This window comes from Coenobita brevimanus, chromosome 1, assembly GCF_032717465.1.
Source record: "Coenobita brevimanus isolate Jiangsu-jjx chromosome 1, ASM3271746v2, whole genome shotgun sequence".
Taxonomy (NCBI): Eukaryota; Metazoa; Arthropoda; class Malacostraca; order Decapoda; family Coenobitidae; genus Coenobita; species Coenobita brevimanus.
The window spans coordinates 61,179,167-61,205,421 of NC_136954.1; the positions used below are offsets into that span (position 1 = coordinate 61,179,167).

The window sequence follows — 26,255 nt, forward strand, 5'->3', positions numbered from 1 at the left end:
AACGTTGCTTAATATATATATACAGTATATATATGGAGTGGATGGGAAGTTGTTGAATGCTGTGAAGAGTATGTACGATGGTGCGAAGGCTGCAGTGCGTGTGGATGGTGAACTAAGTGAATTTTTCTCTTTGAAAGTTGGTTTGAAACGGGGATGTGTCATGTCTCCATGGTTGTTCAATCTGTACATGGATGGGGTAATAAAAGAGGTACTGTACAAGGCAGGGTAGTGGATGTTGGAGTGGCCCTGGTGAGAGAGGATAGTGTTTGGAAACTCCCTGTACTGTTGTTTGCAGATGATACTGTGTTGTTGAGTGAAGACGAAGGGGAGCTGCAAGGCTTGGTGGATGAGTTTGAGAGAGTGTGTAAGAAACGGAACCTAAAGGTGAATGTAGGGAAGAGTAAAGTGATGGTCTTTGAGAGAGGTGAAGTTAGTGAATGTACAGCGAGGTTGGATGGTGAGGAATTGGAAAATGTGAGTACGTTTAAGTATTTGGGTAGTGTGATGAGTAAGGATGGAGGTTTGGAGGGTGAAGTGCTTGAAAGGGTACAGCAGGGAAGAAAGGTTGCTGGTTCCTTGAAAGCAGTGATAAGAAACAGGGAAGTGAGCATGGAAGTGAAAAAGTTACTACATGACAGTATTGTGATACCAACTCTAACGTACGGAAGTGAAGCTTGAACATTGTTGGAAGGACACAAGTCAAGAGTGAGAGCAGTGGAAATGAGTTATTTAAGAGGAGCCTGTGGAGTCACGTGGAGAGAGAGGCTGACGAATGAGGATATAAAGGAGCGTTGTGGTGTTGATGTGGATGTGATAGGAAGCGTTATGAGGAACACACTGAGGTGGTTTGGCCATGTGGAGAGGATGGAGGGTGAAAGACTGACGAAGAGAGTGTATGTGAGTGAGGTGGAGGGGGGAAGAGGGAGAGGCAGGCCGAGGATGAGATGGAGGGATGGGGTGGAGAGGTATATGAGAGAGGGGGGTGTGAGTTGGGAGCAGGGCAGTGAAATGGCGGGGGACAGGGCGACTTGGAGGCGATTTGTTTGTGGCCACCCCAAACGGGATTGAGGCGTCTGGCAATAGATATATATATATATATATATATCAAGGAAGAAAAAAAAATATGGGTAAAAAATTGGCCAGCACTGGGTGCCATGAAGGTCCCAAGTCAGCTGGCACACGGCAGGTTAAATAATTTGAGGAGACCAAGAATAAAATATACAGTACATAACTGAGCAGAAGTGAAGTTTATTTTACCTTTTTTGCTGGTAGCACCACATAACAACCACATGAAAACAAAAAATATACTCTCAGTGTTTATGTTTAATGTTGGGTTTCAAATTATCACCCGCTAAAAGCCTAATATCTTATATTTCATCGTTTTCCTTCACAAAACTGTTACACAATCCTACATTCCTTTCAATTTCCAGTCAAGTGTGAAACAAATATCCTTTTACTTTTTCTGCAATAAAGAGTGAGTGAAAAGCTTATCTGTGTATAAATGTAAAAGAGAATGTCAGTTTGTCTATCTATCTATCTGTCTGCTTGTCTGTCCTCTATGGTAATCGAGGGAGATGGATATCAAACACTCTAAACAGCTCTAACAGGTGTATGTTTTTATGATGAATTTGTATGGTACATTACAGTTGCTCAAGTGGCATCCCTGATGGCCAAGATTAAAACTAATTAGAAATAATCAAGTCAACATCGTGGAAACATGGTAGTCAATTACCAATGATCCATTTACTTTTACAATAATATCAGTATTAGCTATAATGGGTCGAATGAGTTGACAAACTTGTGGTGTGGGCAGGGTGGGTAGGGAAAGTGAATAGGACTGGTGAGTGGGTTGTGGGAAAACAGGTTCATGGTAGGAATAAGTCCAAGAGGAATATATTCCTGGGGAAAAGGACTCATGGAGGAACATAGGATCACTGGGTAAAATGGGATTTCAAAGGTCTTCTCCCACAGAGGGAGTGACCATCCAGAGTCCCATGGTATGCATGACCATTGGGTTTTACCCAGGCAAAGGCGGTATCCATGCTAGTGTTACATAGTACTACAACACACATTACCTGATGGATATGTTGACTATGCTGCAGGAATCCATGCAATGCGTCCAGGTCATTACGAGTCACATGCACAGTCAGATGCCTCAACAAGGCAGTGCTGTCATCCTTTAAGATGTTCCATGCTTCCTGAAAACATGTATACAGTTTGGAAGATGTCTCAGTTCTGAACATATTAGTATCATCCTCTGTAGAAACGGAAAAAAAGAAAAAGGTAATGATGGGAGCCCCAAACAACATGCAGGGGCCCTAGACTAAGCTACAATAGTCAGAATATTTAACAGCGAGCTATGTGCATGTGCACAGATGAAGCTACTTTTTGCCAACTATAAGTTAAAAAACAATGTGGAACTCATGACTACCTGAACTGTCCAATGTCATAATTTTTTACAGTACTGTAGAAGACGTGATTAACAATATCTTCATGCAAATCCATCCCTATTCAGCAAAAAAACCAGTTTTTTCAAAATGCACCATCCTTCCTTATAAAATTATCTTCTTGGCTCTCTACTTCACTCTTAATAAATCTGCCTTTTCTTCATCCAGTCACATCACTTAATGCACCCTATTGGTTAGTTTCGGTTTCCATTCATTCCCTATGGCTGAGAAAATTAAAAGCAATTCTGTTGACATTTACTTATGACACCAGCCTCCATACAAAGTTCTCCAAATATTTCTTCATAGGCATAAGATGATCCACAGGTATACATGGAGAGTCATGAGGAGGATGGACGGTGAACTCGTTGAACAAAAGGCACTGATAGATTACACGTGTGTGGATGAGCGAATGAGAAGACAAGTTTTGGATGCAAGAGTGTGGAGAGGGTGGGGGAATGGAATCTCGGACCATCACTCAGTGATGGCCAAGGTAAGGCTGCAAAGAAAATGGGTGAAGAGATGAAGGGGAAGACAGGAGGAAACAGCTCCTGTGAGAAGAGTGGAGAAGTTGCAAGATAGTGAGAAAATGGCAGAGTATAAGAGCACAGTGGAAGAAAGATTGGGAAGGTTTGAATCAGTGCAGATGGAAGGGGTGGAAGATGTATGTAAGACATTCACGGAAGAGATAGGCACAGTATGTGAGATGGGTTGTGGAGTGAGGAGATGAAGGGGTGTGCAAGGGACGGCATGGTGGAACGATGAGGTGAAAAGAGCTGTGGAACAAAAGAAGGCATATAGTGAATGGCTAGCGAGTAGAGGTAGGGGAGAAGTTGAGAGAGAGAAGAGAGAGGTATATGTGAGCAGGAGAAGGGAGGTGAAGAGACTGGTGAAAGAGAGTAAGAAGGAAGTGGATGAAGAGTTTGGGAGGAATCTGAGTTTAAAATGGAGGAAGCATAAGAAATTGTTTTGGGAGGAGATAAAGAAAGTAAGACGGTGTGAAAAGGGAAATAGTAGGGGGGTTAAAGATAGAAATAACAGATTGTTCATGGAGAAGAGAGAGAAATTGAGGAGATGGAAGGAGCACTTTGAGGATTTGTTGAATGTAGAGAGCAAATGCACTGCGAGTATAAGTAGTTGGGGAATGGCTGGGAGAAGAAGAGATGAGAGGAGGGAGGAAGAGATCAGTAGGGTGGAAGTAGTGGAAGCAATGAAGAAGATCAGGATGGGAAAGGCCCCAGGAAGCGATGAAGTGTGTGGTGAAATGCTGAAGTATGGGGGTGAGATTGTAGTGGAGTGGATATGGAAGTTGTGTAGATTGGCTTGGGAAGAGGGAAGGGTTCCAGAGGACTGGAAATCAGGTATAACTGTTCCTTTTTACAAAGGAAAAGGGGAGAGAGAAGTATGTGGTAACCATAAGGGTATTTGCCTTCTTAGTGTGACAGGAAAAATATATAGTAGAATACTCATTGATAGGGTTAGGCATATAACAGAGGAGCTATTTGGAGAAGAACATGAGGGATTTAGGAAAGGAAAAGGGTGTGTAGATCAGATATTTGTTCTAAGATGTTTAGTGGAGAAGTATCTAGAGAAGGGAAAGAAAGTGTATGCTGCCTTCATAGACTTGGAGAAAGCTTATGACAGAATAGATAGGCAAGGTATGTGGAAGGTATTAAGAATATATGGAGTGGAGGGGAAATTGTTGAATGCTGTGAAGAGAATGTACGAAGGAGCTAGGGCTACGGTGCTGAGTGGATGGTGAGCCGAGTGAATTCTTTGATCTCAATGTGGGACTGAAACAGGGATGTGTGATGTCTCCATGGCTGTTTAATATAAACATGGAAGGGGTTGTTAACCCCTTCTTTACCAAAAATGTGTTTTGATGTACCCCCGTACATCGCCAGTAAACACCCGTGAGACACCGGAAAACACCCTCTAATGAATGGCAGCTTATGGGCCTCAGGGTAGCCCGGTAAGGCTGTTTCTGAGGACCTCATGTTAGCAACAGCTCTGTGTTTTGACAACAAAGACTGTGACGAAGTTCTGATGAATTCTGACATCATAAGATACGTCATGACTGAGTTGCGGTGGCACCAATGGCTTGTTCACTCATCTGTGATGTAACCTCTTTTAGACCAATCATTATTTTATTTATAATTTCTACTACAGATATCGTACTATATTTTCTGCTGACATATGGTAAAATTTACACCCTTGGCCTGCCTGAGAGTCAATTACCACGCACTTGACCACGAGAGAGGGTGTACAGGATATTTTTCTCTCATGGCATCTCTGGCAAATTCCGTCAGTGACGAGTTTATTCCTCATGAGGATACTTATTTAGATGTATCAGATGATGATGCAGCAGTGTCTGATGTGTCAGTAGATGACTGTGATCCTGAAAATGATAGCAAAGTTGATGTGAGTGAGGAAGGAGGAGGAAAATAGTAGGGAGCTTAGTGACGCTGCACTCTCGGCAACAAGTGGGTCAAGGTCGCCATCACCATCACGTGTGTCCACATACTTCATGCTTAGCTTACAAGGTAAATAAATAAGCCATCCATCTGTGCAGGATATTTTTTCAAGCCAGTTTGTACAGTAGTTACCTGGCTAACAGTACTTTAGCATAAGATATGTAAACTTATATACCGTAATGATTTATTTAATAATATTTTTTTATTACCAACATCATGCTGGGTTTATGTGATCATCAGTATACAAACAAATAAAAAAGAGTGAATAGTTTCAATGTGGCAAAAAATATACACTACCCCTCACACATGGGAGGGGGAGCTATCAGGTCGGTATGGGGAGTAAACATAATGTTTACATTTGGGGGAGCTGTCGGTAAAGAAGAGGTCAAGGAGGTGCAAGGTAGGGCAGTGGATGTGGGGGTGGCTCTAATGAATGAGGGTGAGATGTGGATGATTCCGGTGTTGCTGTTTGCTGATGATACAGTATTGTTGGGAGTTGCAAGGTTTGGTGAATGAATTTGGGAAAGTGTGTAGGAAGAGGAATCTGAAAGTTAATGTAAACAAGAGTAAAGTTATAGTGTTTGAGAGAAATGAAGTCACAGAATGCACAGTGAGGTTGGATGGTGAGGATATGGAGAATGTGAGTGCATTCAAGTACTTGGGTAGTGTGATGAGTAAGGATGGAACTTTTGAGGATGACAGTATTGTGATCCCTACCCTGATGTATGGAAGCGAGGCATGGACCTTGCTAGAGGAAAACAAGTCAAGAGTGAGAGCAGTGGAAATGAGTTACCTGAGAGAAGCATGTGGAGTGACATGGAGGGACAAGTTGACAAACAAAGAAGTGAAGGAACGTCGTGGGGTGGATGTGGATGTGGTTGAGAAAATTAGGAGAAATACACTGAGGTGGTTTGGACATGTGGAGAGAATGGAGAATAAAAGTTTGACAAAGAGGGTGTATGTAGGTGAAGTGGAGGGAGGGAGAGAGAGAGAGGAGAAGACTGAGGATGAAGTGGACGGGTGGAGTTGAGAGGTATATGAGGGAGGGGGGAGCGAGTTTGGGGGAGGGCAGTCAATTGGTGGGTGACATAGCGATTTGGAGGCAATTTGTCTGCAGCCACCCTTTGTGGGACTGGGGCGTCGGGATAGATAGATTAATTACTGTAATTAGATTGTGGTAGGTGGGGGTGCTCACTATCCACTCATTCGATGTAGTGCTGCTGTCGGGTGTCTGCCCTTTCCTCTCCTCCATCTTTCTTTCCCTCCAACCTCTTCTGTCTTTCTTTCCTTCATTCTTTCCTTGTCCTTCTGCCTACGGGTGACTTTACACTCCCTCTTCTCTCTTTCCTTCATTCTTTCCTCTTCCTTCTGCCTGTTGGCAACTCTACACTAAGTGACAAGCCAAGTGGTTTCCTGTACGCCAGGAAACCATTTACTACACTGGGTGGTAACCATATAACCAACTTTGGCGCCCGGTGGTTTAGTGGGTAATTATTGCGCTCCAATCAGATTGGCCCGGTGAAGGTTTATATCCAAGGCGTGGTTGGGATTGATTGCTCATGTAATGCCACTCAGGGATGAGTGAGGCTGGTCACTTTCATTTTAAATGTCAGGACCAACTGCCTAGCCCCGGGCTCCTACGCTCCTTATGGGGCAGTGTAGGAATGGATGATGGATGGATAGATGGATCTATTTCAGGTCACTCCAAAATGTAACTTATTTCCCCACTCTGAGTTTAACTACTGTGCATCAGTACTGGTTCCCATATACTGTCACAGAACTTATCCTTCATTCTCATATCAAACTGAAAATTCCAATAATTTGTAATTCTTTTTCTTACTTTGCTTCTCACTCCATCTTTATAGTGGAAATTAAGGTTGGGGTGATGATAATGACACTGATTATGATGATGATGATGACATAACTTCTCTTAACCTTTGGACTGCGCAATTACCTTTTTTATCCCACCTTGTAGTACGCAAAAAATTATGAAAAAAATAAAATAAATAATAATTTTTGTTTATTATAAACTTGAAGATAAACATCCAAGGAATCATCTGGTAAAAAAAAAAAAATCTTTCTCCGTCTTTGCATAGGGCCATACGTAAGTTTACGTAGGGGAGTTAAAAAAAAAAAAAAAAAAAAAAAATTAGTTTATTATAAACTTGAAGATAAACATTCAGGACATCATCTGGTGAAAAAAAAAAAAAAAAAATCTCTCTCTCTCTCTCCATCTTTGCATAGTGCCATGCATAAGTTTGCGTTTGGATGGATTAGTTAGCTGTGATGCTCGGCCAGCACAACCTGAGCTGTGGCTCGCAACGCAATGCTACCCAGCCTGAGCTGTGGCACACAATCCATGGGTTAATGTCCCTAATACTTTCCTTCCTTACTGCATCTTTTCACTGCACCAATCATGTACAATACCATACATAAATACATATATCAATTTCATGTATTACCTACTTACTATTCATTTCTCTACTGAAATCCTCTCTCACCTCCAGTTCCAGAATATTCCAAAGGTGATGGATGAGACGGGTGTAGAATGCTTGCATATCAATGGGTGATTCTGTTGTAAGTTTCTTCTCCATTAATGATGATTTCTGTTGCTCCACCTGTAGGATACAATTAGAAACAATTATAGCACAAAACTCATGCATGAAAGGTATTCATGTATATGCAACAAAAAACAGTCATAAAGCCAAAAAACATTCAATGCTGCACAGAATAATGTATGCATCATAGGGCAGACTTTAGGGGGAGGGAGGAATCAAGACCTGAGGGTACCAAAAATTATTCCATACTTTTGAACTGTTGCATGTTTTGAGAGAAAATGAGGATTAATGAAGCAATGATTGTTAGCAAATGTAACATAGTATGCAATGCTCGTGAAAGAAAAAATCCATTGGTAAAAGACATTAATTACCCAGGTGCAGTACTAGAAATGAGAAGTACGTGTAAAAAAAGATGTTGAAAGTAGAGAAGCACAAGGAATGAAGGTGGCTGGTATTATGAAGGGCTTGATAAGAAGCAGAGGTCTGAATATGGAGGCTGCAAAACCAATGTGTGAAGCTGAATTAGTGCCCATTTAAATATATGGATGTGAGATTTTGGTACTGCATGAGTTAAAAATTGCCCTTGTCTCTGAATACCACATATATGTATATACAGGATATATATATATATATATATATATATATACACACACAGTATGTACAGTAATCCCTTTAAGTCCCGGACACCCCAAGTCCCGGACATTTTGAGCTTGGGTCAAAAAAGAAAATGTTCTGGAAAGAGGTGAAGAGAGTAAGACAGGGTGGCAGTGAAGTTAGCAGGGGAGTGAAAGATAAAAATGGTAGATTACTAGTGGAGAAGGGAGAAAAAGTGAGCAGATAGAGAGAAAACTTTGAGGAATTGTTGAACACAGAGGATGGAAGTAATGCGAGTATAAGTGGCTGGGGAATGGCTGGGAGAAAGAGGGAGGTGAGAAGACAGGAAGAAATCTGCAGATAGAAGTTGTGGAAGCAATGAAGAAAGTCAAATTGGGGAAAGCCCCAGGAATTGATGGAGTGTGTGGTGAAATGCTGATGCATGGGGGAGAGATAGTAGTAGAATGGATGTGGAAGATGTGCAGATTGGCCTGGGAGGAAGGTAGAGTCCCAGAGGATTGGAAGTCAGGTATAATTATTCCCTTGTACAAAAGGAAAAGGGGAAAAAGAAGTGTGTGGTAATCATAGGGGCATATGTCTTCTTAGTGTAATAGGAAAAGTATATGGTAGGATACTTATTGACAGAGTTAGGGAAAGAAGAGAGGAATTAGCTGAAGAACAGGGAGGCTTTAGGAAGGGGAGAGGTTGTGTAGATCAGATGTTCATTCTTAGATCTTTAGTGGAAAAGTTTCTAGAGAAGGCAAAGAAATTGTATGTGGCTTTCATGGATTTAGAGAAAGCATATGACAGGGTAGATAGACAAGGATTGTAGAAAGTATTAAGAATATATGGAGTAGATGGGAAGTTGTTGAATGCTGTGAAAAGTATATATGATGGTGCTAAGGCTGCAGTGTGTGTGGATGGTGAACTAAGTGAATTTTTCTCTTTGAAGGTTCAGTTGAAACAGGGATGTGTCATGTCTCCATGGTTGTTCAATCTGTACATGGATGGGGTAATAAAAGTGGTACAAGGTAGGGCAGTGGATGTTGGAGTGGCCCTGGTGAGAGAGGATAGTGTTTAGAAACTTCCTGTACTGTTGTTAGCAGATAATACTGTGTTGTTGAGTGAAGAAGAAGGGGAGCTGCAAGGATTGGTGGATGAGTTTGGGAGAATGTGTAAGAAACAGAATCTAAAGGAAAATGCAGGGAAGACTAAAGTGATGGTCTTTGAGAGGGGTGAAGTCAGTGAATGTATAGTGAAGATGGATGGTGAGGAAATGGAAAATGTGAGTACGTTTAAGTACTTGGGTAGTGTGATGAGTAGGGACAGAAGTTTGGAGGGTGAAGAGCTTGAAAGGGTACAACAAGGAAGAAAGATTGCTGGTTCCTTGAAAGCAGTGATAAGAAACAGAGAAGTGAGCATGGAAGTGAAAAAGTTACTACATGACAGTATTGTGATACCAACTCTAACATATGGAAGTGAAGTTTGGACGTTGTTGAAGGACACAAGGCAAGAGTGAGAGCAGTGGAAATGTGTTATTTAAGAGGAGCCTATGGAGTTACATGGAGAGACAGGCTGACATATGAGGATATAAAGGAGCATTGTGGTGTGGATGTGGATGTGATAGGAAGCATTAGGAGGAACACACTGAGGTGGTTTGGCCATATGGAGAGGATGGAGGGTGAGAGACTGATGAGGACAGTGTATGTGAGTGTGGTGGAGGGGAGGAGAGGGAGGGAGAGGCCGAGGATGAGATGGAGGGACGGGGTGGAGAGGTATATGAGAGAGGGGGGTGTGAGTTGGGAGCAGGGCAGTGAAATGGCGGGGGACAGGGCGACTTGGAGGCGATTTGTTTGTGGCCACCCCAAACAGGATTGAGGCGTCTGGCAATAGACAGATAGATAGATAGATAGATAGATAGATAGATATATACGGTAACCCCTCAACTAACACGAGTTTAAAAAAACGCGTTTTCGTTTTAACACGAGCAAATATTTAAGGAGATATGTTTAACTAACAAGGGTTTCTCGATTTAACGCAACTTTTCACATACGTGATCATTTCAAATTAGCCGCGCGCACCTTGGACAGTCCCAGGTTGAAAGACCGTGTGTGGCAGTTTATGCATAAATACAATTTTTTATTTGTCTGTTGCTTAAACTGGTTTTATCAAACTATAATATTTGAAAATGAAGTTTGGCCCCATTCTGAGCCAATTGGCTCATTTTCGGACAAAATTTGGCCAGGAAAGTGATGGCATATCTAAATTGTTACAACTTGATGCTGCAGAACAGAAAGAAAACTACTCAGATCAAAAGAGAGCAGTTCTTTATGAAGAACACAGAAAACTTCAGGGAGTTAACTTCATCACCAGTAGCATGGAAGTCAGAGGAAGAGGAAGAGGAAGGACAGCAGAGCCAGGAGGGACAACAAATTTAGAGTGGGGAGCGGCGAGAGGTGGGGTAGTGGGGTGAGGAAGGACAGCAGCAGACGACGAGTGATGCATAGATGACGTGAGGCGGTGTGTTGTTATTGTTTGTGACCTACTTACTGTAATGAAAATATTGCTTTTACTCTAGTGTTTTTATGACCTACTAATGCATTAATAATGTTGAGGAACTTTCACAATGCCATGAATGAAGCAGATTTGAAAGAAAATCCACATAAAAAACGAAAACAGTATGTATTTGGGGAGGAGTAAACAACGCTTCGGCCCAACTAGGACTTAAATGTTGTTTATTTCTCCCCAAATACAGTATACTGTTTTTGTTTTTTACGTGGATTTTCCTTCAAATTAATATTGTTGCTTTTAAGTTTAGAGTAGCATAACTCCCCAAATGGGTAGACTTTCCCAGAGTCCAGGAACGTAACCCCCAATATTACCATTGTTTCTTATGGGAAAATTATGTTAAAAAAAACGTGTTTTTAACTAACACCACCTCTCCAGGAACCTAACCCTCGCATTATTTGAGAGGTTACTGTGTATATATATATATATATATATATATATATATATACACTTCGGGGAGCTGTTCCCTCCCCTGACATTGAGAGGGCTCTCCCTCCATGCTGAGGGATTTCTGTATGAGGCATGTTAGGAGTGTAATGCTGTATGGTAGTGAGACCTGGGCAGTGAAGGATGAGCATATTTGCAGGCTCAAACGTACAGAAATGACAATGAGTAGATGAATGTGCAGTGTGTCCTTGAATGCAAACCTGGAGGGGCCAGGTTTACAATGGATGAGTTTAGAGGAAGGGTGGGACTAAAGTGTATTTGGTGTTGTGATGAGGCGTGACAGATTGAGATGGTTTGGGCATGTGGAGAGGATGGGGGATGACAATTGGATGCAGAAAGTGAGAAGTAATAACACTGGGAGTAGGGTTGTGACAGGCAGACCAAAAATGACCTGGGATGAAGTCATACAGTGTGACCTCAGGCATAACGGACTGAAGAGAGAGGCTGCCAGAAACTGAGGAGCATGGAAAGCCACCGTTAGGTGACATAGGCCAATGCATGCATGTTGGAGCCTTTATAAACGAAACAAAATGAAATGATGTTGGAGCCTTTATATACGAAACTTAATGAAATGATACACCATACCTGGTATATTGTACTTTGGAAATACAAGAAGGAGCTTCACCTTAAAAAAAAAAAAAAAAAAAAAAAAAAAAAAAAAGTCATTTAAATTTACCTTAACACTTTTTTCCAGTTGAGACACTAGTGCCTTGCAGTCCAGCAGCTGTGTCTGCATGAATTTCAGCTGCTCTTGATCTGCTTCTAAATTTCCTGAAAACAGAAGTCAAATACAGTATAATTTTACTACATAATTACTTCACTCACCTTGTCCATTTGTTACTTTACTCATACTTGTCCATTTATTATCTTACACTTGTCCATTTATCACTCCACTCATTCAAGTCCATTTAGCCTAGCTAATTACAGAAAGCTATTATACATCTGGATAATGGTTAAAACAACACACTTTCTTTATGCAGTGAAGAAGGAACCAAAAGCTTGAAGCATGAAAGGTTGTTCCTTCCAAGAAAAAACAAAAATATGATAATTGAGAACCAGAATTGAAGATCCATTGACTTCAAGATGCCTTGGCCACAGTGTTTGAAAGGTTGGAGGTCATAGGCAGTTGAATATACAGATTGATCCACCTGGTGAACAAGCCAACAGCATTTGTATCCTTAATGATCTACAGTAGAGCAGCTTGTACAGCACCCTACCCGTATCTACGACTGCCTTAGAGCGAGTTTCAACATACTTGACCACTTCCTTACAACTAATCCTTCTGCTGACATTGTTAATCTTTTCTCTCCGTTGGGCACTTCTGACCACAACCTTATCACCATAACCTGTCCTATTGCTCCAGTACAGCCTGTGGATCCTTCAAAGAAACGACGGTTGTGGTACTTCGGAGCTGCTGATTGGGAGGCCCTCAGGCAGTACTTCTTTGATTTTCCCTGGAATGATTATTGCTTCCACAGCTGAGTGCCATCTTAGTGTGAGATGTGCATTACGGAGGTTATTCTCTCGGGCATGGAAGCATAAATTCCTTTCCCATGTCCTTTGACTAATGCAACGAAACTTTGGTTTAATTATGCTTGATCTAATGCTGTCCACAATAGGGAGAAGGCTCACAAAAGGTACCAGAGCCAACCCACCCCTGAATCTCATCTTTTTTATGCTTCAACCAGGAATCATGCTAAGTCTGTTCTTCGCTCTGCTAAAAACAATTTCATCCGTATTAAATGCTCTGAACTCTCCAACTCAAATTCATCCTGTTCCTTCTGTCACCTTGCCAAAAACCTTTCTAACAACTTTACCTCATCATCTTTCACTCCTCTTTTCCACTATGATGGTTTCTGGTTGTTCTATAGCTGCTGTTGCAGAAGGCCACCGTTCTTCTCCTAGATCTATCAATAGCGGTGTTCTTCAGGGCTCTCTCCTATCACCAACTCTCTTCCTTTTATTCATCAATGACCTTCTGATTTGTACATCTAACCCTATCCACTCATTTGCTGATGACTCCACCCTTCACCTTTCCACTCACTTACTGCAACATTCATCTCAGCAGTTACTTCAACAAACAAGGAATGCCGCTATAGCACACCTAATGTCTGACTTGGCTCGTATCTCTGACTGGGGTAAAAGTAATCTTGTTGTTTTTAACACATCAAAAACTTAGTTCTTACACCTATCAACCCGTCAAAATCTTCAACAGGAGTACCCACTAATGTTTAACAATATCCAGCTCAATCCTGCAACATCTTTAAACATACTTGGGGTTTCATTCTCTTGGGATTTATCTTGGAAAGATCATATTACATCTCTTTTAAAATCTGCTTCCAAGAGATTAGGTGTGTTAAGCCGACTCCATACCTTCTTTACCCCTGCACAGTTGTTGCTTTTATACATGGATTTTATTCACCCCCTTGTATAGTACAACTCGCAGGTGAGGAGGCTCCCTACATACAGCTCAATAAGGTGGAGTCAACGGCTTTTCATCTCATGAATTCTCCTCCTCTTGCTGGCTCCCTTCAACCTCTGTCTCTTCACTGCACTGATGCATCTTTATCTCTTTTCTATTGCTACTTCACTGGTCACTGCTACTCTGAACTATCTGCTTGCACCCCTCCACCACTACGATGGGCGCATAGCACTCGTCTGGCAAAATCTCACATCTCTTTACTGTCCAACTCTCCATTGCAACAGTTAACTGTTACTCCCAGTCCTTCATTTATGCAACAGGTCAACTCTGGAACTGTCTCCCTCTGACTGTATTTCCTACTTCCCATGATCTCCAGTCTTTCAAATGCAGTGTGTCCAGGCATCTCAAAATGAACAGAGTTTCAAGTTGGCTCTCTTGTATTGCTTTTGTTTTTTCTTGGGAAGAATGGTTTGCGTGATCCTGGCCTTTGGTTCCTCCTTTTTGCATTTAAAAAAATATATATAAATAAAAAAACAAAATAAAAAGTTCAGACCTGACCTGTTGCATGCATGGAGGACTGGGAGCAAAGGTTAACTCTTGCTATATCACTATTTAACAACTTAGCTACAGATCAAATGTAAACCCTTTATATTTCATCCATCCATCCATTATCCAATCCTATATTGCCCCATGAGGAGCGTAGGAGCCCAGGGCTAGGCAGTTGGTCTCGACATTTAAGATGAGAGTGACCAGCCTCACTCATCCCTGAGTGGCATTACATGAGCATTCAACCCCAACCACCCCTTGGATATAAACCTTCACTGGCTCAATCCGACTGGAGAGCAATAATTACCCACTAAACCACCAGGTGACAAAATTTGGCTATATGGTTACCACCCAGCGCAGTAAATGGTTTCCTGGTGTACAGGAAACCATTTGGCTTGTCACTCAGTGTAGAGTCACCAACAGGCAGATGGAAAAGGAAAGAATAAAGGAAGGAAAGAGTCTCTCCCTATTAGCCTATGGTTATGCGGTCATTTTTCTTTGGTTCCAAATTCCCTTCTCATCAAAGGTCATCCTCCCTTGGCATGACCTGGTAAAACTGCATAACTTTTCACAAGGATAGCCTACAACATTCTGAGTTTTTGGACACTGCACAAAGTTATAGGATCAGGATTTCTGAGCAAAAAAATAAAGTTCCTTTTTTTAAATAAAACATTGTAGCTATCACAACGCACTAAATTAATTTTTTGACACAAAATAGTAGACATAAACACCAAAAAGGCCAAAGCAATAGAGAACCATTTACCTTACACCATTTTTTAAATCATCATCATCATCATCATCCAGACCTCCTTTCCCACCCTCGGGCAGGGTGAGAAGTAGCAATGTCCAGACAGCCCTAATCTACCCAATCCAATGGGCCAAGCTTTCATTCACTCATCATTCAAGCCCCCGGAATCCTGCCTCTATCTGATATGCCAAAAACATTCACCACGTTCTGTAGCTTCATATAAACATATCCGACAGAGCCAACCCAGATGATGTCACGTTAAAATGGGGCGCCAAATCCCTGAATGTGCACTTTTCCTCACAATGCCCATCCAGCCAGCTCGATCTCTTGTCAGTCCCCTAGCCTCACCGACTTCCATACCTCTCTTCCTCACACACTCATCCACCATATCCCTCCATCTTTTCCTTGGCCTACCTCACCTCCTCCCGCCTTCAAATTTGCTCAGGTACACAGTACCTTTTTCACCACTCTATAGTTATCCATTCTCTCCACATCACCATACCATCTCAGTACACTCTCTTTGATTCTGGTGTCCACAGACTTCCTCACTCCACATCTTTCATGAATCACATTATTTCATATCCTATCCACTCTCTGTACACCACATACATTCTTCAGCAGTCCCATTTCCACTGCTCTCACTCTTGACTTTTCATTTTCATGCCACACCATAGTCTCACATCCCTATGTTAAAGGTAGCACTAACACTCCTTCATGTAAGCCTCGTGCAGCTGCAACACTCAAACCTCTGTTTCTTATCAAGACCTTTACTGCACCAGCTACTTTCCTGCCTTGTGTCACTCTACTTTCCACTTCTTTTGCACATTTTCCCCTCTTTTCTATCACTGTACCCCAGTACAATATTTGAAATCTCACCAATTCCAGTCTCTCTCCATTCACTGTAACATCACACTGGGAGTTGCCTGCTCTCTCAATAACCATCACTTTACTCTTTTCTACGTTTACTCTCAAGGCACGTCGCTCACACACATCAGCAAAGCTCTACACTAATCTACCAATTTCTTGTCGGGTATTTGCAAGTATGGTCCTTCCATTTTATCCAGATCGTCTGGGCGTTGTCCCTCACGGGACTTCCCCTACGTGCGACGTTGCCACAGTTTCTACTGGGCCAATTATCAGATTAGAGACAAGGGTTAACCCTCACTCCCAGCCCTCTCTCTTTCTCTCTCTCCCTCTCTCTCTCTCTGCATATAAAATCAACATTTTATGGAGATTTATTTCTGTAAATAGTCTATACGGTTTTATGAATTATTAGAATTTGAGGAAAAACCTCCTGACTTCATCTGTCTGCCTGTCTGTCTGTCTGTCTCTGTCTCTCTCTCTCTGCATATAAAATCTACAGTTTATGGTGATTTATTTCTATAAAAAGTCTATACAGTTTTATGAATTATTATAGATTGTTCTGGTGACTTTTGTGTAATGCAGGCTTGACTGAAGGAATAGCAAATTCGTCTGACTGTTACTTCACTCACGTTGGTGGCCTATGCAGTTCGAGCAACAGCTTTTGAGGGATCAATTATAGGTCCCCTGTTTGCCTTCTCTTCTAAAAAATACTTATTTATGCTGTAAATAAGTTCTTTTTCTCAACTGTGGAGCAGACGAGGGCGAGTAGTAGGGGTAGAAGCTTATCTTTTAATGGCGGTCAGAGAAAGTGGCCTGCGGATTGACACCTGACCTACCCTCACTGACTCACCTACAAGCGCGACAACGTTGGAAAGCAACGTTGCCAAGTCATTGTTATTATTAACCCCTTAACCGCAGGGCGTCACTTTCGTGACGCTTGGGAGCAAGGGATCATACCGCGGGGCGTCACTTTTGTGATTCTGTGTTATTTTGAATTCGCCCAGGCTTTCAAGTGGTAGCTTGTATCATCTATCAGTACTGCCAATGTCCAACACTACTCAGCACTCCTAATCTCATCTGTACTCCCATCCATTGTTGACAATTTAGCCATTTCTCCCCCTTCTTGACTCCCCTCCCTACCTTCCCTCCATTACCCTCTCCTCTCGCCTGCCCGGCCGTGCTACGCTAGGTAAATCTTCCCTGGAATTTTCCACTGATTTCATCCATTGAAATAAGCCCTATACCCTATTCTGATACCAAATAATATATACCAAAAAGAAATAAGGTAAGTGAGAGTACCATACACCTGGAATTGGCTAATTATCACCTGACAACACCTCACGTGCACTCGTTTGCTAATTTTCACTGTTTATTTCCCCTTGAAATATGCCGTATAATCTATTCTCGTACTAAAAATATATATAAGGAGGGAAGGGAGAAGCCTAAGTGATATTTACATTCACCTGGAACTACCTAATTTATAATGTATTGTCTAGATTTCTTGCCAATCATTTGACTGCTATATATTAGCTGCTCTCAAGAGGCTGATGTTTGCAGTAATGCATTTCCCTAGGTAGGCCACCCCGGCCCATCCCTATCAGTTCACTGTCATCTTCCAAGGTGAAAGTACGTCAGTTCGCTCCTACTAACTACGGCCACTTTTTGGCCCCATGCAAAGGGCCCTGTGACCTTTACCCCCTACTAAACCTCGTGTGGAAAGAGGCAAAGGGCTGACAATTGAAATAGAGTGATTATGATCTTTCTGTTGAGTAAAACAGTGCAAGTGGAATTGTAAATAATGTGTAAACAGCAAGTGAAGCAATGAATGTAAATATAAGTGAACAGTGGAAAATAGTTTTATAAGTTACTTCAAGTGACAGTGGATAACACAGTGTAAATAAAATAGAAATGTAAATAATGTAAATAAAATAGAGAACGTAAATAGAAATGTAAATGAGTAGTATTATAAGAATACGAGTATATATACTTGAAGTAATGAAAGTGAAAGTTTCACTCTAGTATGTATGAATACTATGAGTTATAAGAGTGAAGGTGAAAGTGACATTCACTCTCAATGCTAGTATACAGGACGAGAAAGTGAAAGCTACGTATGTTACTGAAAGAAATTGAATGCCTACAGTGACAATAAACTACTATTACTGAAGGAAACTTATAGATATAGACTGTAGATATATATAAGTGTTATATAGTAACAGAAATATAAACTGTGAGTGTTTTTATGAATAATAAATGACAACACCAGCAGCGAACTAGCGCAAGTAGGAAGGTCATACGCCCTCGTAATTTTCATTGCTTTCACAGTTTTTTTTTAATGGAATATGGATTCCAAACTATTTGAGAATCATAGAATAGTGTTTCTAGTGATAATATCAGGCTGTGGTAATTATATTACGGGTTGTCAGGAAGTGTAAAGTGAAGACTTTGTTACCCAACTTCAGAGGTCTCCACAAGTCCTACGGTACATGACGAAGGCTCAACAAACACCCCAGGAGAAAGCTGAAGGTATGTGCCATAAGCATATGTGATTTTAATATTCTAGGACTAATAACTGATTTTTGGCAAATATTTTTAGAGAGTCTGTCAGAGCGCGAATATGCCTGCGGGTGCCGCAAGAAAAAGCGAAACAAGCCCATGGTTAAAGGGTTAAAAACAATAGGCATTTTCTTACACTATATAGCCATATTAGAGAATTTTATATACATATACTGTAAATAAATTTCATTTAGAAGTAGCAAATAGCTGACATGAGACAGAGAGGTGTGTTTTGGTACAGATTCGGCAGTGTCGCTCGAAGGGGAGCTCCCGTGAGGGACAACGCCCAAACGATCTTGATAAAATGGAAGGACCATAGTACTGCATCATCAGCATACAACAAATTTGAGATATTCCATCCATCACCATTCATTACCAATGCCATCCCTCTCTCCATTACTCATGTTTTTACTTCTCTCATGACCCGATCCACATACATACTGACAACCTTGCCACACGCCCACACCGATCGTGAACCATTCACTTAGATGCCCATTAACCCTTACACATTCTTTACTACCATCATAAAAACTCTCGATGACACCTAACAGCTTACCATCTACACTGTACATGCACAAAACCTTCCACAATCCTTCTCTGTCTACTTTGTCGTATGCTTTTTCCATCCATGAATGCCATAAACACCTTATAGTCCTTCTAACAAGCCTTCTCCACTATCTGTCTCACTGCAAATATATGATCCACACACCCTCTGCCACTCCTAAAGTCACCCTGTTCATCACTCACTAGGACTTCTATCTCTCTTACTTTCTCCATCATAATTCTTCCATTTGCCTTCCCTGTCGCACTCAATAAACCTATGCCACGATAATTCTTGCACTCACTTCGCTCACTTTTATTTTTGTACATGGGTACAATAACAGCCTTTTTCCACTCTGCTGGCACAGTTTCACACATCCATGCCTTCTTACATATCTCCAACGAGCACTTCATTCCGCTTTCTCCACTACATTTAATCATCTCTGCATACACCTCATCAACCCCAGCTGCTTTTCCATTCTTCAAAAACTCACAGTGCTCTTCACCTGTGTGAGCAGCACGTTTCGTGTCTCTGCATTGCTTCTTTGCACACCCCCAAAACCAATAATGTTTACAGTGGTTCTGCTCTCTCTATTCCCATTCATTAGGCTTTCAAAATATTCTTTCCATCTGGTTCTTACTTCATCCCCATGGGTTAATAATCTACCACCTACATCCTTCACACCTCTACATCTCTTTCCTTTGTTCACTTCTACATTTCCGCACCACTTTCCAGAATAACTTCCTATTTTCAGAGTAGCTGCATTCATTTTTCTTCCTAAATCATCATTTACCTCCTCCTTTTTCCTCTTCACCAGTCTCTTTATGAGCTTCTTGCTCTCAATATATTCAATTCTTACTTCAACTGAACCCCTCTCCTGTAACCACTCAAGCCACTTCTTCCTCTTTTCCTCCACTGCTCTCTTAACCTCTTCATCCCACCATGCTGTACCCTTCTTTGTTGTTACACTCAACCCCTTGCTATCACACATTCAGCTATCGCGTTTATCTGCTATCACGCACACATCAAATGCACAACCATACATGCTATCACGCACCCCAAGACCGCTATCACGCGTCGAGTTTGAAGACAGGCTAAGCGAAACTTATTCACACGGCACTTCATACGAGGTTTGCCGAGGATACGATGGTTAATCGGAATGGTAACATGGTAAAATTGCCAACGATACCACTGGCATTTGGAATGCATGTCAACAGATTCCTGCCGAGGATACAATGGGCAAAACAGTGTTAACAAAACCCATTCAACTCGAAAGAATATTTTATGCTGAGAAAACTGTGATGTCGGTAAAGTAATCACGTGTTTACAACTGAGACAGGGCTCTGGCAACAGTGTGAGGAACGTGTGTGATAGTGTGCAAGTTTTGTTCCACTTAAATCTTCCTCGGCTGTTCCTGATACGATGTACCGTGTGATACCCCCTTTAGCTGTGGACACTAAGAAATCATGGAGACAGCTAAAGAGATCTGGCGGCAATTAAGCAACTCCCAAGCCTCGGAACCTATCAAACCACCCAAGCCTTAATCCTTATAAAAGTTTGATGGCCTTTTATGTTGTTTATTTATTCATTATACTGTTATTATTAATATAATAATGCTTTATTTCATGTTGGAGGAGAGTTTGGCAGGAAATCGCAGGCATAAAGTGGTTAAAAGTTAGAAAAATGGGCCACCGAAAAAACAATTAGAAATTTTCCCGTTGATTGTTCAGTTCATTTTTTCAATCATTCATTGCCAGATGCCATGTATCCCAAACAGGGTGGCCAAGGGCTTAGAGTTAATTGTTTTACAGGGAGGGGCACTAATCCTCCACCAACCCCACTTGACATGTAGGGAGAACGTTATACCAATAGCATCTGGTGTTCCCAGGCGGTCACCCATCCAAGTACTAACCAGACCAAACGTAGTTCAGCTATCGCGTATTCAGATATCACGCGCGTTTGCTGTGACCAATTAGGCGCGATAGCAGGGGGTTGAGTGTACTCTTGTTACAACAAACACTGCTTTAGCATTTCTAACTAAGCAATCCCTATATGCATTCCACAGGCTGTCCAGATCAATTTCATTCCAATTCACTGATTCTAACTTCTCCTCTACTTTGGTCCCATATTTATCTCCCATTTCTTTGATCCTCAGCTTCTCAACTTTCAGTCTTTCTCCTTGATTGCTCCTCTCTCTCCTGGTCCACCTCACTCCTCTCAGCTTGATTTTGCATACTGCACCACAATCATATGATCTGACAGATTTCCACATCGTCCTCACACGGCCCTCGTATCAGCAATCATTCCCAGCACTGACCTCTCTACAAGCATGTAATCAATCAGGCTTCTTTCAACACAATCCCTGTTCCCTCTATACCATGCATACTTATGTGCACCTTTGTGTTTCAGATACGAGTTAGAAAAGCACAACCTCCTTTCCTGACACATATCCTTCAGTCAATTTCCATTACCATTTTCTCCTGGTACTTCATTACATCCTATTAGGTTATCCTTAGGACCAGTGCCTACTTTTCCATTCATATATCCCATTATGATCATTTTATAGCTCCGGGGCATTCTCCCACTGCTTCATCCAGCTCATCCCCAAATCTGTCTTTCTCACTCCTGTCCTCACACAATGCATACGCTACAATTACCGCCACGATGCATACACTACAATCCATCCATCCATCCATCATCCAATCCTACATTGCCCCATGAGGAGCATAGGAGCCCGGGGATAGGCATTGGTCCCGACATTTAAGATGAGAGTGACCAGCCTCACTCATCCCTGAGTGGCATTACATGAGCAATAAACCCCAACCACCCCATGGATATAAACCTTCATCAGCTCAATCCGACTGGAGTGCTGTAATTAAACACTAAACCATCAGGCGCCATAATTTGGTTATATGGTTACCACCCAGCATTGTAAACGTTTTTCTGGTGTCCAGGAAACCATTTGGCTTGTCACTCAGTGTAAAGTCACTCCTGTCCTCACACGGTGCATACGCTACAATTACTGCCACTTTCACCTTCTCGAACTTGACATACATATACCTCAAGCTGACACATATGTAATCTCTCATTCCACTCTGCCACACCTCATTCATCAACAAAGCAACTCCTTCCCTGCATCCTCCTCACTCATTCATGCCCAATCTTACACATTTCAGACCCTCCCACTCCTCCACTTATCACCCTTTCATTTTTGTTTCACACACAGCCATCATGACATATCTCACACTCTTGAACACATTCACCACTTCCACCCTCTTGCTCTCCACATTCACACTTCTCACATTCCTCATGGCAAAGCGAATCTGTAAATCAATGAATCACAGACCAACAAATTACAGTGATGATTATTAATAACAATAAGACTGAAAAGTTCCTTATCATGATCATCCAAACCCCATTTCTCATTAAAATTAAGTGGAGTGAGACATGCAGAAACAGAAGCAGGAATACATAAAAGTACAGTCCAGTGAAATAGGACATGCATCCTGTCATACATTTATCAATAAAACCTTTACCTTCACTTGCTTAACACAGACTCCATTTCAGTCTTCATGACAATCAATTCTGCTACTTCAAAACTACTGAAATTCTGAAAAATACCATTAAACTAACTTTTCTTATTGATCTCCTTTCCTTGCTCCTCATCTCCCATTAATCCTGCTCCTCTTGGCCCTCTCTTCTCACTAGGGTATGCCAGCATGTCATGAGGGTCGACCTGATCACCTGAGTCTTCATACAACATTCCCAGGTTATAGTTCATGTTGTCATCATTCGGGTCTGTCATTTTGTCCCCGGTGGCCAGATGTACCAGGGACAACGCAACACAACACACCAACCATCTCATATTTCCCTCATACTGGGACTCCAGCCATAAACTGAAATTAAAAAAAAAATGCATTACAGCTACACTGACCTATATCATATTCCAGTAATTCACTACAGTATATCTGATATACTGTATTACACTGACAAACAATACTAGAATACAATAAATCATAATTCTTCCAGGTTTTTATTTCACTTAGTGTATTGTGACAAAACTATACAGCTCTGTATGGTACTGCATAGTTCTTTGCTGAACCACAAATAAATTTTTATCTGGGAGTAGAATGTGGCACCAGCCAATCAGAGTGGTACTCCCAAGGGGAGTTTTTTGTTGCTGTGGTTGCTAAGTGAATACTGTGAAGTATGTGGTTAAGAATGATGATTATGGCAGTCTAACTTTGGCTTGGCTAGCACTTTTTTTTTTTTTTTTTTTTTTTTTTTTTTTCAGTCACCTTTCCCCCATAATATCCCTTGAGCATTAAACCAAATCCTCATTGTGTTAAGGGTATGGCACCTAACTAGGAGGTGCAAAGACCCATTACAGTAACATGCTATCTATCTACCTATTGCCAGACGCCATAATCCCGTAAGGGGTGGCCATTTGACTTTGAGTTATTTGTTTTACGGGAAGGGGGCACTAACCCTCCACCAACCCACTTGCTGACACGTAGGGAGCACGTATGATTTGGTTATATGGTTACCACCCACCATTGTAAATGGTTTCTTGGCTTACAGAAACCATTTGGCTTGTCACTCAATGTAAAGCCACCTGTAAAGGAAAGAAAAGCAATAAGAAGTGACAGGAAAGATGGGAGAAATAGGAAGAGAGAAGGACAGGCACAGAAAAAGAATGACAAAGGCTAAGGAAGAAGTAGGCAGCACTACATCAAGTGAGTGGATGATGGTCGCCACCACCTACCACCACAGTAACATGCAACAGTGGAAAATCCACCCACGACGGGTTTCCCCACAATTACGCTTTGAATATGGTAGGTTAAATTTGGGTAGCCAAGGTTATGACAGGTTAAGCCAGTTTAGGATATTGGTAGGTTGTATTAAGGTTTGTTCAAAGCTACAAATTTATCCCCTCAGATTTCCTCTTGTTATACCAACTGAACTCAACCTAAACAAACTAAACCTAATTATTCTAAATCAATTATGACAGGAAAGATATAGCTTTATGGGAATGTTGTACCGGTACATGTCATGATTCATATCTGCTTTTGTAGTTGGGCCTATACGCTACAAGACAGACAAAATCAAGGAAAATTTGGCTTGAAACTGAAATGCGGTAATGCTGGTGTTTCTCCCATCTTTTACCTAATTTCTCTTCTTGGGATAGCAGCTGCCTTTCCACCAGTAGGTCTAGGAAATGAAATAGCAACTACTTCTTGCTTAGAGAAGAGGAATACTGGCCAGACAAATACCTTGTTATTATAATTGTTTCAGGGGATTTATTTAACCAGTGATTTCATGAAATCCCTAGGGAATTCATGAAATGAGTTAAAATTAATTTGGCCCAATTAGGGTTAGGATAATTTAGGCTGCGGTTGGGTTAGGCTAGGATAAAGAAGGCTAAGTTTAGGTTAGTTAGATTAACTTGGGTTGTGGTTAGGTTAGGATGGGATAATCGAGGTTAAGGTTAGTCAGGTAAGGTTAGGTTAAATTTAATATAGAAAGATGCTAAGTTGTTAATTGTTCATCTAAATTAACCTAACCTAACCTAGATTGTCCCAGCCTAACCTAACCACAGTCTAAATTAACCTAACCTTCATTAACCCATCCTAATTTAAACTAATTTCACGAATTCCTAAGGGATTTCACAAAATCACAGGTTACATAAAGTCCTTGTTATATACGTGTATATATATATATATATATATATATATATATATATATATAAGTGTGCACGAAATATTTAAGGAAGGTGTTAATGAAGGTACTATAATTATACACATGAATAGACAGTATCTTTATTTTGCACAGTGAGTGCTGCCTACTTCTTCCTTAGCCTTTACCATTCTTTTTCTGTACCTGCCCTCCTCTCTTCCTATTTCTCCCATCTTTTCTGTCACTTCTTATTGCTTTTCTTTCCCTTACAGGTGGCTTTACATCGAGTGACAAGCCAAATGGTTTCATGTAAGCCAAGAAACCATTTACAACACTGGGTGGTAACCATATAACCAAACCATACGTGCTCCCTACGTGTCAACAAGTGGGTTGGTGGAGGGTTAGTGCCCCTCCCCGTAAAACAAATAACTCAAAGTCAAATGACCACCCCTTGCGGGATTGTGGCGTCTGGCAATAGACAGATAGATAGATAGTTATGTGTCCCTCATAAAACTTTGAAGTTAGTGCGACTGAATCCCAGCTTGTTTATTCACCATTCCCACAAAATATCACTACGAAAACGAATGCCAGGACTACTACGCTGCACCCTCACTTCATGTTTTGTTTACGTTCGTCAGCTGAGAGGAAATGCTGCTTTGCGATTGGTAGACAATTCCTAAGAGTATATTTATAAAGCTTCTGTGATTGACTGGGGTATCAAAAGGCGTATTCTGAGGGAAAGTTGCCTTTCCACGGAAAGGCACACCAACGGCGCCTTTAAAAATGTTTGAGTATGGAAGTCGGGTGTGCCCCCAACGGCGCCTTTGACCTGCCGTACAAAAAGGCGCCGTTCATCAACTGGCACCGTGGCAAAAGGCTCGTTTTGAGTATCCGGCCCCTGGACAGGAAAGTGCGCCAGCAACAACAACAACAACCTCATGGGAAGGTATCCACCGGAAATGCAAAGTTGTGGTTCTGTCCTTGTACTGTACCCCCATAATACTCCTATAGTTGCACTGTGACTGACTGAGGTGTCATAACCACCAGGACAAGGAATTTTTTTATGCGATATGTTACTTATATTTTCTCTATTTTACGTCTTTTATATCTTCCGTATTAGTTTTACGTCTTTTATATCTTCCGTATTCTTATAAAATCTTGATAATCGCTAAATTACACAGCTGGCTACTTTTAATACACGCTCTCAGTATATTGTATTTTACATCTCTCACTAACAGGCTCCACACCTACGTGGTGTAATGGTATCAACAAGGTCTTCATAACGATTACATAACATTATCCGTGTTGGAATTCACTTACACTGACACCGATGCTCCTCCAGTCCCCAGCACGTATGACGGGATACTATACAGCTTATCTCGTTTCTGGGTGGTTTCATTTATAACCCAAACTTTCGATTTCGTTCTTCACAAATTATGTCGTGTAATGTGAGAAATACATTGCATTAGTAATATTTGCTCATTAATAATTCTGAGGCTATTATTTTAACATCTCCTTTGTTTACGGTGAGACTGTACATTGCAGAGATTCCTAAATCCTAGTTATCTATTTTAATTTACGCTTCTATAAGTGGATGTAATTATTGCTATCTTTAAAACGATAAAACTACTCAAAGCAATTCATAAATTTTTATAATATTTATTTAGTCAAGCACTTTACTGGTTTACTGAAATTTTGTTGAAGTTGCTGTATCGAGTATAACCCGGAGAAATTGATACAGCGCCAAATGAGGTGAAGTTCCAAATATAAGCTTTTATGATGGATATCCTTCATTATGCTCATATAATCCAGATGGTTAC

General features: G+C 41.2%; 1 protein-coding gene across 2 annotated transcripts in view; it reads right to left on the reverse strand.

Moving 5' to 3' along the window:
• Positions 1–25,781, reverse strand: part of LOC145407535 (uncharacterized) — a 137,594-nt gene extending 111,813 nt beyond the window's left edge. The window contains exons 1-5 of one of the 2 annotated variants that reach the window (XM_080279234.1): positions 25,756–25,781; positions 22,393–22,655; positions 11,762–11,847; positions 7,420–7,536; positions 2,076–2,198 (exon numbers count right to left, since the gene is read on the reverse strand). In XM_080279234.1, the coding sequence (XP_080135360.1) occupies positions 2,076–2,198; positions 7,420–7,536; positions 11,762–11,847; positions 22,393–22,624 (558 nt within the window). In that variant the 5' untranslated portion in view covers positions 22,625–22,655; positions 25,756–25,781. Of the gene's footprint in view, positions 1–2,075; positions 2,199–7,419; positions 7,537–11,761; positions 11,857–22,392; positions 22,656–25,755 lie in introns of both variants that reach the window. The other variant, XM_080278724.1, reaches the window with a different exon arrangement.
• Between the last annotated feature and the right edge of the window lie 474 nt (positions 25,782–26,255).